General features: G+C 35.8%; 1 protein-coding gene across 1 annotated transcript in view; it reads right to left on the bottom strand.

The window, feature by feature from the left end:
- Window positions 1-20,348, bottom strand: part of LOC140147303 (calcium/calmodulin-dependent protein kinase type 1-like) — a 169,088-nt gene that overhangs the window by 140,592 nt on the left and 8,148 nt on the right. The window contains 1 exon segment of the mRNA XM_072169081.1: window positions 11,873-12,004. Coding sequence (XP_072025182.1) covers window positions 11,873-12,004 — 132 coding nt within the window.

Raw genomic sequence — 20,348 nt, 5'->3', positions numbered from 1 at the left:
TATTCCTCTGATAGCTTGCAATTAATTTGGATGGATGCATTTCAGAATAAATCTCATTGGCATTACTAGGCCAATTGTTGGCTTAGCAAATTGGAGAATTATTGATTGTACATGTATATTGTACATAATAAATTTATGTACATCTATATGACACTTTAACCTTTAGGGATATGGTGATATTCGGGATAAGAAACTATGCATTACGTCTTACAGATACTAGCACCATACCATTCTATTTCATATATCATGAAAAAATCTAAATATTTATTCCCAAATTGACTTCAAAATCATTTTAACAGGTCATACAAACACTTCTATTACCATAATTATAATCTAAGTCATTCACTACAGAGGTAAAGTCATTTACCATATATACTACTGTAGATAGCAAAATGGGTACAGAAGCTAATGCTGTCTACTGTAGATAGCAAATGGTTGCTAAACTAATGCTACCTAGAGTAAATGGAAAATGGCTTTAGATTAGTGCTATCTACTGTAGATAGCAAAATGGTTTAGAGAAATAAATGTTATCTACTGCTGATAATAAAATGGTTATAGAAAGAACTAAAACTATCTACTGTATATAGCAGAATGGTTTGAAAACTAATGCTACCTACTGTAGATTGCAAAATGGGTTAAAACTAATGCTATCAATGGAAGATAGCAAAATGGTTTGAGAACTAATGCTATATACTGTGAATAGCAAAAATGATTTAAAAATCAATGTTATCTACTGTAGATAGCAAAATGGTTTGAAAATTTATGCTATCTACTGTAGATAGCAAAATGGTTTAAAAACCAATGTTATCTACTGTAGATAGCAAAATGGTTTGAGAATTTATGCTATCTTCTGTAGATAGCAAAATGGTTTAAAAACCAATGTTATCTCCTGTAGATAGCAAAATGGTTTGAGAATGTATCTACTATAGATAGCAAAATGGTTTAAAAACCAATGTTATCTACTGTAGATAGCAAAATGGTTTGAGAATTTATGCTATCTACTGTAGATAGCAAAATGGTTTGAAAACCAATGTTATCTACTGTTTTGAGAATTTATGCTATCTACTGTAGATAGCAAAATGGTTTAAAACCAATGTTATCTACTGTAGATAGCAAAATGGTTTGAGAATTTATGCTATCTACTGTAGATAGCAAAATGGTTTAAAAACCAATGTTATCTACTGTAGATATCAAAATGGTTTGAGAATGTATGCTATCTACTGTAGATAGCAAAATGGTTTAAAATCCAATGTTATCTACTGTAGATAGCAAAATGGTTTGAGAATTTATGCTATCTACTGTAGATAGCAAAATGGTTTGAAAACCAATGTTATCTACTGTAGATAGCAAAATGGTTTAGATCTAACACTATCTACTGTAGATAGCAAAATGGTTCCGATCTAACACTATCTACTGTAGATAACAAAATGTTAGAGACCTAAATGCTATCTACTGGTGATAGCAAACAGGTCAGAGAACTAAATGCTCCTGATAGCACAATGGTTAGAGACAAATGCTATCTACTGCTAATAGCAAAATGGTTAGATATTAATGCTATCTACAGTTGATAGCAACTAGCAAAATGGTTATATATATAACTTATACTATCTACTGTTGGTAGCAAATTGGTTCGAGAAATAATGTTATCTGCTGATAGCAACATAGAGAACTAAATTGGCTATTTCAAATAGGGCTTAAACTTCAATACTGCTATTTTCTTCGTTTTTGCCAACTTTTTCATTGCAAAAATACTGAATGACAATTTTAATTCCGCATCCTTTACTTAAGCAATTTATACACAATTTAATTTTTTTACAGTTGCTGGGATCACTTTAAATTTACACTTGTTGTTTATCTACATTTATCACCTGTAAGGAGAGATTTGCAAGGTCACAATTCCACTTTTACCTTAAAATATAAATCACCAAGTGCTCCCCTACTGACATCACTTATGTACCTCAAGGGATGCAGTAAAAGGTTAGAAGAGACTATAGGTAAAGGCAGCGTGTAGGCACTTCTGAGGTTGTTGAAAGAAAGTACTTTTATGCAGTCTAAGCAACGATGAGTCCCACATGTGAGATTTCCATCTGCATTAGTTGTCTAGAGGATGTTTATTGTGTATTTATTGCTCTTTCAAGTGACATCCCATATGAGATATTTTCTAGGAATTGAGCTATACATCTAAGTGTCAGGCTGCATAAAATATCATGAAAAACACTCAATTTCTGATATGTGCGGGTGTAGAAGAGGTTCTGTATTTGCACAGAATTATTTGAAATCCATTGATTCTTGAAATATGATTAAAAAACTCCAAAAAAATACAATACAATACACAACACAATATATCCTCCCACAGGTTCCCCGAAGTTCTCTCGTATGAAGTTAAACACCAAGGCATCATTTTGCATTAAAGTAAATCCTGTTAATCTTTTATCAACTTTCATGTACATAACCCCTGGATTTCCTGAAACCGGTCTTCAAACATAGCAATATTTCCTCTTGGCTAAGGGATCAAAGGTCTATATACTTTGATCATTGAATACAAAATAAAGCAGATTCTAGTTTGTAAACCAAATTAAACATGAAAATTACTTCACTACTACGTCATATGAATTTGAAGAAATCATCCTAGAAGATGGAAAACCAACCTGGATTGTTGTGAAGGAGAAGCTTAAACAAATCATATGAACAAAACCACTTCATTATCACAGGTTTTTCCAAAAAGAAAACATGCAACATTTTGATTTCTCTGAAAAAATGTTTTTTTTTCTCTGCAAGCAATCCAGAATTTCCCTCCAGTTTTACTAAATTTCCCTTCAGTATGACATATTTCCCTTATGTATTTCTTTATTTTTTGGATCAAAAACTAAAAATTTCCCGGCAATGAGCTTCCCGTATTGCCCACTTTTTCCTGCCATGTTATGTAAAAACAAGAATATGTTTCATATCTGGGCACAACTGCATCATTTTCAGGTGTTTATGCTAAGTAAGAAAGATGACATCAAAAATGAAATGATCACTCAAAAGAAGGGTCTTGACATTTTCAAGCAATACTACAGTTTGATCAGCTCACTATAATCGGTGGGCTTTATAACATCGCGGATTAATATCTATATATCATCTTTCGAGGATTGTCTTGTGACAACTCGTTAGAGGTATCACAAATTATTAATTAAAGTCATATACTTCACCAGACAGGTCAACTATATCACTCTTAATGTGGATCTATTTTTCAGCGTAGTGGTAAAAGCCTCAAATTTCCCGCGGATTACGAGCTGATCAAAGTATATGGTGAGCAAACTTAATAAAATGATGTTGCGCAAGTGCTAAATTTTGTTTGGCCTGACTGTGTCCACTTATAAGTCCAAGTAATAAGTCTAATGTTCAAAACAAAAGTGAAGGAAAATATTGATTTTGTTAAAAAGATTGAGCCAGCACGCACATGAATGTATAAATGTCCTCATCTACATATCAGTATATGCACAATCTAGCACATGTTTCATGCACATGCATGCTCATGTATGCTAAAGCTAATCATGTCGCCAACTCTTGATTTAATGTCTCTCATTCTGCATGTTCTGTATCCCAAATCCTTTATATTATTATGTTTTTCTAAAGTTAATATTCATAGCTGCATATGTTACCTGTCGGCACTGTCAACCATGGTTCAATACCCTGGCAAATTTCATCATCATTCATGATCGCATTAATTTGTTTCGCACAGTGGATTTTCTCAAGATATTTTTCAAACCAAGCCATACAGCAATCTACGTCATTCCATTACCTTCACCTCCTTGAACTATCTCTCTCATCATCCTTACTTTCTTTTTCATATTTCACTTAGTAAAATATAAGAGTGCTATCGAGCATAACCTATAATAAAATCAATACATATTTTATAGACCGCAGAATTCAACAGCTGGAGGGAAGTTACTTTAAAAAGATAGATCTATGAAATACTGTACACTAAAGGTCTCTGGCCCTACTCGCGGATTTTATAAGTAAATTCACGTCACGCAATGTCGCCGTTATGATATCAATATTTTGATGGCATTATGGATTGGGCAAACAAGCAAAGGTAATTTTATATGCATATCAAACATGCCCAATAGGTACTTGTGATATTTGAGGCCAACATGAACCTCTCTTTAATGGTCATAGAGCTGAATTGAAGCAAAAGTATAATTAAATCTCCAAAATTGGTTCATTATTATTAGGTCACACGCCAATTTTGTTAGAGGATATACGGGATTAAGTTCCCCACACGAGAAGAGTATAGTTTTGAAATGATTTCATGGAAAAAGGGGGAAAGAGTTCTCATGGGGGGATCAGGCACTGCACTGCACTGCACCTGATCCTCAGTGGCGGCGTTCCGGGGGTGGAGGGCTAGAGGGGCATTTGACCCCCAATATTTTTGTGCCCCCCACTGTTGAGGCAAAACCCCCAAAATCACATAAATTTCCACTTTTTGATGCAATTTTGGGCAAAATGTGCTGCAATTTTTCACCCCCCCCCTGAAATTCACTTTGCCCCCCTCCCCGAAAAAAATTCCTGGCGCCGCCACTGCTGATCCAGCTTAGGAATTACAATGTTTTTTCTAAGCTTGTTAACGACAGACCTACTGTCACCACAATTGTCGACAATGAGATTTTTCCAACAGTCGATAAGAGACTAATAATAAAGCTATTATAAAAACTATATTTTTCACTTGTTTGTTGACAAAGATTCAATGTCGGATTCCAAGTTTTGGCAACATGTCGCCAAAAAAAATGAAATGACAAGAAGCCTAGTTTTTTCACCCTTTGATCTAAACTGCACATCTAAAGAACTTTCGGACAATGTTTTAGTTCCTTTAATTACATGTCTACTTTTGATCTGGCTTTTGATATGCATTACATGAGACCTACGTACTACTTTACACAATACAATTTTGCTTGGTGCCACTTAAATGTGATGTGGTATGTCAAAGGAGGCACTTCTGGGCAGAGTTCAATTTTGAGTTGTATGTCACAAATGTTCAGACATATCTCAAATAAAACTAACCTAGTTTTTCTGTTTATCTGATTCATGCATCTAAATATTTACTATATAACAACATCCGCCAGCATTTGCCAACATTCTTTATTCCTGGGCATACAAACACGTTGAGGTACAATTTCGAGCGTGTACTTGATTGGCAGCCTCGTCAAATGGGAATTTCAAAACTGCACTGACGACATGACATGCCACATCAAAGCAACTTGGGTGCAGCGAAACACATTATACCATTTCAACATAGTTGCAATTTATGGATACAGAGCTAGAAAATAACAATATCTGTACCAGGGATACTTTCGTAAAAGAAAGAAAGTGTCCCTTGGAGTATACACAAAAGCCTGTAAAAATACAAAATGTTTAAAAAACAATTGCAATCTATACTTATAGGCAACACATATTGGGCGCATCCAGATATTTTTGGCCCACCCCCTAAAGAAGACATGGGAAAATCTTAATCTTTTTTAAGATCTGACCTCGTAAACAATGAGGTCAGATCATATAGCCAGCAGTAGTGCATAGAGTATCATGCCTACGGATTTCATCACAGTCTTACCTTAGCACGCTGGTAAGCAGCGTTTGAGATGGTGTTAATCGATAGTCGATAACCGATAATCAATCATCAATCAGCTATGAATATTTAATTGGATTCTAAAAATAATGATCACGGACTCTCATGTTCAAATGCGTGTGTGTGGGTTTTGGGGGGTGTATACCCCCTCGCATGTTGATGCTCAAGAATTGCTGAGGATTTGAAAGATTTACCCTAAAGAAGACATGGGAAAACTTATTGGGAATCCCATGTCTTCTTTAGGGTAGGTGCCGTTAATTTCTGGAATAGCCCACGTTCTGCCCCCCCACTTCATAATCAGAAGCTTTTCCCACCACGCTAGTAGATGCCACTGTAAAGTAGTGCTAGAGTTGGTCAGTGGCGTAACTTTGGGTCAGGGTGCCCGGGGGTGAAAATAAATCGGGTGCCCCTGACCAAGTATGTACATCTTGCATAGCCAATCAATTTTGCTATTGAAAGACAAAGACGCCAAAGTTTGTGGCGCCGGGGCAATTATGTGTGGAGCGTGAAAACTTGCATAAATACCACTAATTTGGTTATAATCAAGTTGAATTTCGTTCTTAAACGGCCTTTCAAATGATAATTCATGATGAAATGCAGCGAAGCGCTAAAATTCTCACTTCATGTAACTTGGAAGAAGCGCATAATCAAGGGGCACTGAAGTGGTCGATTCTGGCCCCTAAGACGGCGCCCAGGGCACGTGCTCCCCCTTGCCCTTAGTTACGCCATACGCCACTGGCTAGCTGCTAGTCTATACTTTACATAGACTTGACATAGATTAGTCACTGACAATCTCATTCTGCTAATGAATCATTTTCAACTCAAGCTCATTGCAGTGGTGGCCAGGGCCGTTCCGACCATTAGGCCAGGTAAGGCGGTCGCCTAGGGCGGCAAACGCAGAGGGGTGCAAAAAAGGCGAAAAAAGAACAAACGGGAATAAAGAAAGAAAAAGGAAGAAACAAATGAGGGCGGATAAAAAAATTGAAGAACAAGAAGTGGAATAAAAATACAGAAAAGAAGGAAAACGGTCGTGGGCAGTATACAAATAGGTCAAAACTGAAGTTTCAAGGGGTAACCCCTTAACACTTTTTGGTATGCTTTGGTGGGCGGCAGGAGAGGCTTTGCCTAGGGCGGCAAAATCCCTAGGAACGGGTCTGGTGGTGGCTTCAATATTTCGACACTATCTCCTAAATATGCTGTAAGTTTAAACCTTAAACACAATTAAGCAGTATGTTTCTGCTTATGTCCAAGCGATTTTGAAAATTTGTAAGCCGTAGTAATCAATGTTTCTTTAACGGGGAATCGTGGATCACACAAATTAGACTTGGTGAGAAAGTGCTTTCGACTACTTTGCTTAACCGCGGATCTCGTCAACAATGAGGTCAGATCATATAGCCAGCAGTAGTGCATAGAGTATCATGCCTACGGATTTCATCACAGTCTTACCTTAGCACGCTGGTAAGCAGCGTTTGAGATGGTGTTAATCGATAGTCGATAACCGATAATCAATCATCAATCAGCTATGAATATTTAATTGGATTCTAAAAATAATGATCACGGACTCTCATGTTCAAATGCGTGTGTGTGGGTTTGGGGGGGGTGTATACCCCCCTCGCATGTTGATGCTCGCAATTGCTGAGGACGGCTTTTACCCTAAAGAAGACATGGGAAAACGCATAAACTTATTGGGAATCCCATGTCTTCTTTAGGGTAGGTGCCGTTAATTTCTGGAATAGCCCATTACGACTCTAGGTGCATGTCAAATCTGTATGAGCTTTGCTTGTTTGTTTTGTTTTTATTTCATCTGGTGCCCGTTGGGTTCAGTTTGTATTTAAAGGTAGGACGTATTATGACCATTCCAGGATTTGAAAATGACCCCCTATTTCACGGGGTATTGAGGACATTTGCAGCAATTTTACCCCCTATTTTGCGCGAAATCAAGGAAAATTTTCCCCCAAATACCTCCCCTATTTTCATCATTTTGAGGATGCATTTTCATTTCACCCCCTTATCACGAGGAATCAAGGACATTTTTCGAAATAAATACCCCTTTACTATTTCAAGGACACTTTTGAATTTTCCCCTATTTCACGGGGAAATGAGGACAATTTTTTTTCAGAAGAAATACCCCTATCAATTTTTGTGTGGAACTACTAAAAAACGGACAGAAAAAATACAAAAAACAAAACTGTAGCGGTAAAACGCGGACGAAAGTCCTAGAAATACACCCTATTTTTCATTTCAAGGAAAATTTTGCTCCAAAACACCCCTAATTTGGACAATCACAAACAATTTTGTCCTCGAAAATTCCACAGACATTTCTTGAAAAGTACCCCTAATTGGAACCATCATGCGTAAACATCATCAGTGAAGACTGAACCCACCGGGATCTGGTGATTTTCTTTTTGTGTGTAGTTGTAATTTTTTTAGTTAAAGGGATGGTCACATCTGTTCTTAATGGTCTCACGATCATTGTGTCAATATCATTTGGATATGTGTTTATGTATTATATTGTATGGTGATACTGAAATAGAAATTGAATTGTAGAAATGTCTCCCAGTAGCTCATGAGCGGAGTCCATAAATACACTACAACATACATATTTAATGGAAATTTCATAGAAGCCCACCCCTCAATTTTCCTAGCAGGTTTAAAAATACGAAAAAAATTTTCAACTATTTAAAAAGAAAGATTTTGTTGCTTTGATACAAAAAAAATTGATCAGATCCTCATAATAGTGCCACCCACTTCATGTATGCCAAGTCCAACATGCTCCAAACATGGCCCATGTATATTCAGATCAGATTTGATGTACACCTACTTGTTCATTTGGTGTGATTCACAAATACACAAACGAGCAATAAAAAGAATAAACAAATATTTTGCCTACACAATGTAATTCCTAGTGAACATATTAGTAGTAGGTCTGTCTCTCTTGTCAAACATGCTAGCTGCAACAAGGAAGATAGAAGTGGGCTTCAAGTAGGAGATGCATTCATATATTACCCTAGTTGTATACTATTGCTTCCATCTGAAACTTTATCAATATTTAGTCTCTTTGGAACGAATTATTTAAAGGCAGCTAACATCAGCGTTAATTGTTTTTGTGAACAAGTGTAAACCACTATGGGATGAGAAAAGCAATGCTACAAATATATGTGTCACTAACAATTTACATACCTTTTTGGTAAGCTAATTGTAACAAATAATATTAGAGAATTTATTCTCTTCATAACTGAACATGAACTCAATTAAACTTTGTCCATAATTCTGGTTCACCAGTGCACCCTGTATGTCAAATAAGAGTTAGGGTGAGAGTTATTTTATGCTAGGGCACAGGATATTCCAGAATTATTCCCAACTTTGTCACACAGAAAATAATTGTGCATGGATACCTTTGTAAATTGTGCGATAGGCTTTTACGATGGGAGTTCATAACAATTGATAAGCTTTTAGCGGGTACGCCGTCGGGCAAGTTTAGAACCTTTTTCGACGGAGAATCCGCTAAAAACTTGCCAATTGAATACCTTTCTATCCATAACCAAATCATTGCCTTTAATTACACCTAACTGGAACCTCAGCTTTAGCCTTAAAACAAAGGTGCAAAGAGAATTGATCAATTATGCCTAAACAGCTTCCCGGTAAGATTGCCCTATAAACCGATTTAGCTATTGATTTTGCAACTCTTGCCTTACAACACAGAAAGATTGAGGTCACCTACTATGTAATATATAACGGAACTCCATTTTGCTGATCAATAATATCTAAAAGCATTTAGTGGAACAACAATACTATTTCAAAATCCTACTTACTATAAACTAATAACCCATGTACAGTGTTTCAAGTGGTGCAGCATAACAGTTCCCCATAATCCGGGAAGAGTTCTTGCAACATGATGTCCTACATGTATAAACAAAAGTGAGGAAGCCGACCCCCTTTCCCTCCCACGCTCCCTAAAACATAAGTGTGAAATGTTGACAATTCCAACCAGAATGATCAACTTTGACAGATATTGTAACTAATTTTCTTACTGATGTAACCCAACATTTTGACCCCATTTCCCCTCCCCCAACAAAAAGACTCTCGTTTATAGGACGTCATCAAACTTTTGGTTTGTTCTCTAAAGGATAAGTCAATCAAATTGTCATTATACTATTGGTAAACTATGTTTACAAGTCCAATAATTTACTCACGTTTTTAGACGTTTTATCTTCCGATCAGAAGACTTCATCAGTAATGCGATGCATGAGCAGAGTAGGAGTGTTGCTGGTTCATCGCATTAATGATGAAGTCTTCCGATCGGAAGATGAAACGTCTAAAAACGTGAGTAAATTATTGGACTTGCAAACATAATTTACCAATAGTATGATACATAACAGTCCTGATGAACTTATTCAAGAAATTGTCATTATGTATTTCATGTGAAAACTTGGCAAAACAAAAGTTAACAACAAAACTGATAATTACAAAGCTCCATTCAAGCAGGTGGTGGTCGCATTGCATTCTCTAAATTCAGTAAATTTTCATCCGTCAACCGTGTAATTGAATGGGATTATTTTGAAATTTTAAAACGCTTGAAATATCACAAACAAACAGGCCTATGTTGATAAATAATATAAATACAAGCTAAAACCGTTGGGGTTCGATAATGAACCCCACAAAACTAACCGAGTATATGGAAAATGCCATACGACTGGGCGGTTTCACAAGTTGCCGGCTCGATCATGTCATCCGCCGCCTGCATTCAAGTGCACATAGCTTACTCTACAAGTGTCCAGCCCCCAATCAATATAGAAAATGTGACATTTTACCCTTCTTATACCGTGGTCAGTTGAAATCCACACACCACTATGAAAGACATGACCTTAATCTTCCAACACAGATAGTGTGAATTTCAAATGGGGATACCTGAATTGGCAGCTCCATTTGAAATCTGCACCCCCATGTGGGACATATATCTTCCATAGTAGGTGTATCAACTGGAATAGCTCATTTTCAGTATTATCTGGTGCAGGTTTTTTAAGCTGGAATATACCGTATTGTCTCTAACAAACACCTCCGGGGCATTGCATTTTTTCAAAGAGGGGGCGTCTATTAGAGGCAAATTTTCAACGATAAAACACAGGCAAACTTCATACATAAGTGTGTAAATATGCATTTACCTGGAAATGACAAAATATCGCCAGGTGACCTCTGGTTGTACTTCATGTACTTAAACTTCAGGGTTGCAGTGCTATTTTTGGCTATCTAATCGCAATCGGTAAGTTTATTTACTCGAGGAAGCATTAACATTTCTGCATTTTTTAAGCATTTTGGTCAAAAAATATGAAGGGGGCGTTTATTAGAGGGGGGGGGGCGTTTATTAGAGAGGGAGCGTTTAATAGAGACAATATGGTAGTTACAGAATCAGATGTACTTTAGCCACTTGCTTGTTTCTTGTTTATTCCACCATTCCAAGAAGTATTATAGCTTCATCTAGTCAGGTTTCAATAGAGTGTCACTATCAGCTTATATGGCTCTCTCCATCTATTTTATGCATGGTCACAGCCATATGTTACTCAACTTACCGGAAACTGACCATGCAATGCAGGCGTCCATTTATTTCTAATTTTATACGCATACAAACACTTCAACTGCTAGGGTAAGGACATCTTGTATGGGATACAAATCAAGACATTGCAGATTTCCATCAATGTCTACTTGTGCATCTAAAAAACAAATCTTAAGAGGCTATTTTTAAATACTCTAGACACTTGTGGGCACTGTACTACACAGTTACCATGGTAATAGGACTTAAATCTGCACTAAATTAGAATTTTAAACTTAGTAAAAAAGTGCCCAGGATACTTCACAAATGTAGCTTAAGGGGATACTACACCCCTGGCCAATTTTGTGCCTGTTTTTGCATTTTTCTCAAAAATTATAGCGCAATGGTGACAAGTATGATATGTAATTTTTAGGGGCAAGGACTACAACTACTGCACTTAAAATTCAGCAACTCAAGCCAAGTAGTTATTGATTTATTGATCAAATATTGGTTTTCCCTCATTTTTGACTGTAACTCCACAACTGTTGTCTGTGCTGAAATAAAATTTCCAGTGTAGTAGTTGTAGTCCTTGCCCCTATAATATACATATTTTACTTTTCACCAATGTGCTATAATTTTAAAGAAAAATGCAAAAATAGGCACAAAATTGGTCAGGGATGTAGTACCCCCTTAACAATACTTTGATGCACTATTGTAATGACGGTGATATGGATACTTACTTTTTGAGTACCATCACTTCATTTTCTAGCGTCTCCTCTTTGCCTTTGATGGACTTTCTGTCAATGCATTTGACGGCTCTCAAAATCCCTGTGGTTTTCTCCTCAGCAAGTACAACCTCCGAAAATGCTCCTCTGAAATGAGAAAAACAAAAAGTGGTAAGTCTTCTTTGAAGTATAATTTACACCTTTGTTGATGCCTACCTGATGTACCTTTCCAACCTACCAGATATGCGCTTCTGCTTCTACCCCTACCTGACAAAAGACTATACACTTAGTATAGGTTTCATTAACAGTGGACAGATACATGTTTAAAGACTGCACAAAAAGTTACACAGCTGTTATAAATATGCTTGTAGCTTCGGAACTAAGAATTGTTTTCACAATATTTCAACATAGAAAGAAGGATGATTTATTTATGCACATTTCGATACGACGATACCCCATTTGACCAATTTCGTTCAATATAAACAACACCAGAATTTAAAAGTTGCAGCTATTTGTATTGATTTGAAGTCAGCGCGAAGATAATGGCAGGTTTTAAGTGCCACAATGCTTGCATTTAATAACAATATTGATCGCTGTAAACTGCAACTTTTAAATTCGGGTATTTTTCTTTTAAGGACTGCTGTGTGGTATTTATAACAGCTGCATTACTTTTTATTGCTACATGTTTATACTGCAAATTGTAAAAATATTAGCAAAAATGCAACTTATTTTAAAGAAATCAGACTTTATATTCAGTAACAATGGGGGTTATTATAGCATCCTCAACGAGCACATTCCCCATACAACTCCATGTTCACACCAGTTATATAAACACATGCAGCCCTAAAATAAAAATGGCTGTTTCATTTTTGGCCAAATTTTGCATATGGTCATGTTTTTTGAGGTGGGACCCAATTGTGTCACATCTTGCAATTTGTCAAAAATCAACTCCTTTTTTGTATTTCTGATTATATTTCAAAAGTTTTCACCCAAACTAGTAAAAGTATACATTTTTAGAAAGCATATATTGTCATGATTGCAAATCTGTAAAGTTTGAATGGATATACAGGGTGTACCAAAAATATACAGGGTGATTCCATTGAAAAATACCGAAAAAATTAAATTTCTTTACCGCCCCAATATTTCTACATAGTATATTAAATTGGAAAATGAACTTGATATTTGGAATGTACACAGTTAGTCCTTTCATTAAATATATAGTTTGCACTATATTTGTTAAGCCCATTGTGTTATACAGGGTGTGAAAAAAAAGTTGTAAATTAATTTTTTTAAATGTAAAATTTCCCTAAGTGCCATTAAATTTGGAAGATATATTCAAAATAGTTTACAGAATTGCTATAATATCAAATTTAAATATCCAATTCCTATATAGGGTGTTCCAAAAATCAATATTCAGTGAATAATTAGTAACAAAGGTACATGTACAATACATGTACAATTAGCCTACATGTATCAATAAACTATTTAACAATAACCAGAGATCAATATGTCATCAGATTAAATCCTTTGACTGTAATAATCTCCTTTTAGAAGATTTATTTCATATTTCAAAGATAAAACAATATTGAAATTTATTTCATATGCATGCATGCAGAATTACAGCCCATTGTATTGTATGACCCACATTCCACTGCATTAATTAAAAGCTTGTTAAATCCTTAATTACTAAGTTCATTAAGATTAACTAGGCAATTATAGTTATAGAAAGTTAAAAAATAAGATTAACATTATGCAAAATGCATTTTTACTTCTACTAGGCAACAAAGTGCATAAATTTTATTAATGAACATCAACTTCCCATTGGAATTACACAGAGCTCCTCCGCTTCCGGCTCCTCCACTTCCGGCACCACCCCTGACTAATTAACTTAATTAAGCTGTTGTAATTAATTAATACATTTGTTTAATTGTATTTGTTATTAATTCATTAGATTAATAATATATCTTCAAAATAAGACCAAAACCATTTGTTCATGATGAATTTTAGCAAAAATATAGGAATAAGTAGACAAAATGATTTAGCAAAATGTGACAGCACCACCTTTTTTAGGGTCCCAGTATAAAAAACATGACCATATGATATAGATTTAACATCTCAAATGTAATGCAATTGATGTCTTCACTGCTCTTCTAAATTCAATAGTAAAATGTCTGCCCAGACCAAGGTGATTATAAACAAGCAGCTGCATCCATCCGGCTTGAAAACTGGGGGGGAGTATTTGGTCTAAATGGTCAAAAAGTAGCGAAAAAGAAAAAAGGGCTTCTTTCCCCAAAAAAGTGAACCCCCAGGATTGATACCCATGCTTCCAAGCAATATGTATGTCTTGAGCTGTAAGCTCTGCTTCCTCTAAGCTCCTCTATTCAGTCTCTATGCAATTTTCCTACCTATAATATGCAATTTTAACATTTGATGGGACACTACGCTGTACTTAGCTTTAGGGTCCGTTCACAAACACTTGTTGGGGGGGCCTGATGCAAAAAGGGGGCCCTGAAAATTGTTCACCCTCCTAAGGGGGGGCCCTGAAAAAAATTACCACAAATTTTCCTGGAAAAATTAAGTTTATAAATTATGCTTTTCTATGGGGTTGACCCACAATTTACATGTCAAGAAGGGGGGCCCTGAAATTTTTGAGGTCTGTAAAGGGGCGGGGCCCGAAAAATTTTCACGATAAGTTTTTTTTTGCATCAGGCCCCCCCTTAAGTGCTTGTGAACGGACCCTTATACAGTTTTTTTTTCACTTCTTTTTATTTCAGACATCTTTGTTGAGTATATTACTTCCTATGTAAGAACATACTCCTACACATTAAACTAAAAATATCCTACAAATCTGCATACTTTTGTTTCAGAATATTTTAACAGCTTGCATTATTTATGTTTTCTCATTCCAATCATACCTGTTCTAATGTTTGGATACACTATATCCATGTATGTGGCCATGTTCTGGCATCCTTCACACACTGGATTGAGTTTCAACAACATGAATGCTCATTTGTTTCCCTGTTTAATGCACTACTATATGGAATTAAGCAACAGAGTACTTATACTTTTCTTTTTTCATCACACAAAAACTCACCAGAATTGTTACTTTTGGAAAAATGTTAACAGCAAAATGAACAGTAAATTAAATTGTATGTTTTTGCTCATTTAAACAACTACATATATTTTATCACCACTCAAACAGCTATATAAATGTCAATGATTTTTTGCACTATTCAGGAAACCAAAGAAGACAAATTTTCCACACAATTTCCCATCATCAAATTTAACATTTAGTGTAGGGCACATTTTCCCCTCCATTGCACTTGATTAAACTTCAAAATAAGTTTAAAAAAGTTGAGATGCAAATGCAGAGTATCTAAGGTATGCTGGTCAGATAGATGTTCACTTGGCTCAGCCATGCTCACTAAAATGATAAACCAACCAAACACAAATGCCAAGAGAGCACAAGTGATGTACATATTTCAAAGGGTATACAGAATTCAGCAGGTCTATCATCTTTATTTTAAAAAATTACACTTTATTTCATTTTGATTCTAACCATAGCAGCTGTCAAAAGCACTAGTTTCTTGAGTACAATGTACATTACTATTTTGTTTCTCTGCTTTTTCTTATGTTGCCTGGGGCAGAAGCAGAGTTATTAGCAAGTTCTTAAAAGGGTATTTCGAGATTTTAGCATCCTCTTTTAGGGTACAGTTCAACAGATATCCACACAAAAAAAGATTATTTCCAAAATTTCTGTTGATTCGGACATATTGAATATGCGAGTTATGCATATTAATTACACATATTACAGCATTCCATAGGTTACTGTTGTAATTTCGGTCCGTCAACAGCCCCAAGATGCAAATTGGATGATACCTTAGTCAAACAATCAAATCTGCAAAAAGCTTATGCACACAATTAATCATGATGTAGTCCCACGTTTCTGATGGTATAAAAATCTCAACTTATTTGGTTTAAGTTGGACGGATGAGGCTGTGGATCACAAAGTGTCTCTTTTAAATACAAAATATCCAGTACAACTTTTAGTTGAAGAGGCATGTTATAGACCTCAAGGTACAGACCCATGATGAGAGCAAACAGCAATCATCCACCACACACCGGTTTTATGATTTACCTACGTGCTCTTTCACACATGAAACATATTATTCTCTTTTCCCTACAATCATTACAAAATTGCATTAGCTTCAGGTCATAAGGGTCTACCATTATGTCCTAATGGATGACACATTCTGATGGGCAGTGAAATATTTCAGACAAACTGCATGATTCAGTATTGAAGCTGAACTCATGAATCTGATGTTGCTGTTTTTATATTGATGTTGCTGTTTTTATATTGATGTTGCTGTTTTTATATACAGTCAAATACTACAAGAAACTAGCAAGAGTGTAGTATTTGCTCATTCTCAGTGGCAATGAAGCTACAGGGATGTGCGACAGATTCGGGGAGCATTTTCAGCCATTTAGTTCAGAATCTGGTGCATTTTCAGCCATTTTATCAAAAAAGTGCCAATTTTTCATAGCTTAGCAAACTTTGCCAAAATTTTTCAAACAATGGTGTAATTTCGGGTTTGTTTTTCATCAAATTTGGTTTAAAGCTGGGTACTAATTTTCGGGAGTACCAGCCACACATCTCTACCCAAACTCAAGTTGAGACCCCGGGATATACTGTCACCTTGTTGTTACATGGATTGGGCCTAATTATCGCTTGATGAACAGGCTTATACTGAATAAAAAGCCATTGAAATCAGATTTCCACATTTAAAATATGCTTGATTTCATGCTGCAGAAAGCAAAACAATATAATTATGCAAATGAACTCTCATCTTTCAGCCATAGAGTGTATTTCAAAAAATCAATTACGACAGTGACACACATCTTATTTTGATTGTGAAACTGATCAAGTCCTATAAAACCAAACTGATTCAATTGGCTCATCAAACAAATAGCTTTGTATTGAAGAAACAAAGTGAAATTAATGAATGGATGAATTTACTTTAAATCGTCCATCTTAGTTTGCATGTAACACAAGACACCATGAAAGCAAGTAAACCCGGCAAGTACACAACTTTCCTTACGTCACTACAGTCCACTGGATCAATGGAGGCTTACATTGCCTTAGTGCATGAAATTACAAGCCCTTACAAATAATTCTAGACCTGAAATAATTCTGTGTAACTCAAGTGAGCAAGCTAGTTCTTGTAACTGGTAAATTGCTAGGGAGAAACCTAACCACGGGGTAAATGTCAGATGAAAAGCCCAGTAGCTTCTTGTTTCATGTGATTTGAAACAACTACATAATTAAGTAACACCGATTCTAGAAGGAAAGTGGTAAGTAGTCAACTTAGCTCAATCGATAAGGCGTTCGACTATGGTGTGAGAGGTTGCGGGTTCAAACCCTGGTGGTGGCTTAGTAATGCTCTCGTGGAAAAATTGAGTTAGCTTGAAATCCTCCTGAACAAAGAACTCGCTGCTACCGACTGACTCGAGTATAGTCCCACCCGTTTTTGGGTGAACATTTTTCAAAATTGGGGGTGGGGCTATACTCAAATTTCAATTTAAAAAAAATTGAATTTTGCACAAAGTTTTGTGTTTTTATTATGAAAATTGATACTTTGTTTGCATGTCATACTCTATTAATGATATCAAAATATGCATTCAAATTCAATGCATTTTGATATCATTAATACAGTATGACATGAAAACAAAGTATCAATTTGCATATTAAAAACACAAAACTTCGTGCAAAATTCAAATTTTTTTTTAATTTCTGAAATTTTTCGGAAATTTGGGGGTGGGACTTTACTCGAAGATGGGACTATACTCACGTCAGTACGGTAATTGTCTCGTTGTAACCCGTACGAAACTCGGGGAGCTGATTTTGCTTGCGAAGGTCATTGTAGAATGTAGAGGGTGTGCGTTCTTGAAGCTGCAAAGTCCCTGTGTTGTTGTTAAATGGTTTATGGAATGATGTGGGCCATAGTGGTCAACGACAACCTGTAAAGTGTGTTGAGGCGTGTGGATCAACGTCTAGGCGTTGTGCCTGTGCGTAGTGCACTATAAATCCCTGCGCTTTTTTTCTTCTTTTTTTTAAGTGATATTACCTGCACAGATAGAACATGCGCAAATACATACATATTACCTGGGTGAATGGACCTGATATGATGCAATATTACCCTCTCCCCCGTGCCCCTATGTCGCTACACCACTGGAACCAACTATAATTTAAAAAACAACCCTTTTTCTAGAAAACAGGCTTTTATGGACCCCAAAAACGTGATTTGCACCATTCACATTCATTCTCTGAAAACTTGGTGAGTACTGTGAGTGGAACATGTTCGGTTATGCAATTTTATATGGTGTAATCTGTTTGAAAATTTTGAAACTTTTCAAATTACAAAATTATTCATAAATGTATCAATCATTATTTTTACACAAGTGTGGCATCATATTGCAGCTAAGAAAATTCTTCACATTTATATCAGTCTTTACTTCTATTTAAGACCACTTAAACAAGTGGGGACTTTCTTTTTTTCATGTGTTTATTAGTTATACAAGCATACATCCAATAAACATGATATGGGCAAATAATGACTGTTATTTCAATGTGTTTACTTGCAATAATATATACCCTGGATCGCGTAACTGTAGAATTCTGCTACTAATTGGTTACAGGTTCTGTGACTGAGGTTAATCAACATGCTGGGTGTGTAAAATTAAAGTATGTACTGTTCTTTACAATATGATGATGTCCGCATTGGCATAGAAACATACTATAGCATTAAACTCCTGTCAGTGTCCAGACTATCAATAATGTACTGCAAAACAAGAATTTTTTTGTATTTCTCTCAGCAAAAGGAATGATAATTTTGCTCAAAAGATTTGTTAAATTTATAGTCAGGAAGGCGAAACAATAATTATTGTTGAGGTTAATAATGATCTCTTCTATGAACACAAAAAAAGCGCAGTGACAACACAAATGTTGGAGCTGTTTTTACATTTTTGCACAAAAGATGTATATAAAAGGATGAATATCTCCTCACTCTAGCCATGCATGCATATTTGTATTATATTGTAGCCAAAGAATTATATATATGTAAATTGTGAGATAAGTAAACCAATATAGTTTCAGGTAAATTTTGCTGGACATAGAAGGAAAGCTCCTTGAGAATACTTTATAAGCCTAATATTTCTTCATAGTAATATTTCAGCGTGTTTATACTGAGCGTACGGCTTTTTGACCCGCTATTTTCCGGGCACAAAATACCGATCATAATCCGGCCACCGTTACCCAGCTTGTTTCTACTGAGACCAGAAAGCCGTGTCTCGCATTTATGCACGGCATTTTTTTCCTGTAAACCGAAGTACGGAAAACAGATTTGACGGTTAATTATATCCTAAATTTAAATGTCTCACGGATGGCAGCTCATGGCATATGACCTACAATCACAATTTAGTATTTTCGTAAAATCCAAATTGCATTAATTTACCAGTGGATCTATTAATTGGCTATTATGATAATTAATTTACAGCTCATATATAACCAACTCATTAATTATAAAGATATAACCAACTCATTAACTAGGGGGCCTATAAAATATCCATTTTACTTCATCAAGTTCATGCGAGTCACACATGTGTCCAGTGTATATAATATCGGAAAGAAGGAACCTACTACATCATAGGCCTAAGCTAGACTATACAAGTAGAATATAAATCGCGTTATTTTTGCAACACGCATGACCTCGACCGGCAACCGATGACACGGCTCGTTTACTGCGCAGATTACACGCTTTGACCGGCGGCATGATCCACCTCAAGAGGTGGATCACGAAAGGCGAGCACATGACCCGGCATGACACGGCAACCGATTACCCCAAGTCGTTTCTACTGGGCTCGTTACCCGGCACGGCACGGCACGGCACGGCATGGCCCGGAATTTTACCCTCAGTAGAAACACGCAGTACGATTGCAAATGAATCTTGTTCATATCTACACACCGTTTCTTTCAAATTACATAAGTTTTATATGTGCAGAAAGTCTTGTTTTAGCCTGTTCAATTTTTTGAAGGGCAAAATGTAAAATCGTTTATTTTTGCTAATTTTAGTTATATGTTGGGTATTGTGAAAAATCTGAACATTTTGTTTTAGATTACACCCTTAGAATATTCCTCAGTTCCAAAGGCAAAATGTTTGGATTTTTCACAATGCCCTCCAAACAACTGATGCACAGAATAACCTCTAAATAATGTACAAGCATAGGGCAATGTCCCACTGATCCAGGATGTATGCATTCATTAAGTTTATTGTTACTTTAATAATATTAATAACAATAAAATCAACAGCGTATAATGTAAAGTATTATCTGACTGTTTAGCATATTCTTTGTTGATTTGGTATTAAGTATTAAAGCCATCATTATTTTAATCCTGAGATTTTAATTCTTATTATTATCATGACAACTTCCTGAT

Source organism: Amphiura filiformis, chromosome 3, assembly GCF_039555335.1.
Source record: "Amphiura filiformis chromosome 3, Afil_fr2py, whole genome shotgun sequence".
Lineage (NCBI taxonomy): Eukaryota > Metazoa > Echinodermata > Ophiuroidea > Amphilepidida > Amphiuridae > Amphiura > Amphiura filiformis.
This window is presented reverse-complemented; position numbering and strand designations above follow the sequence as displayed.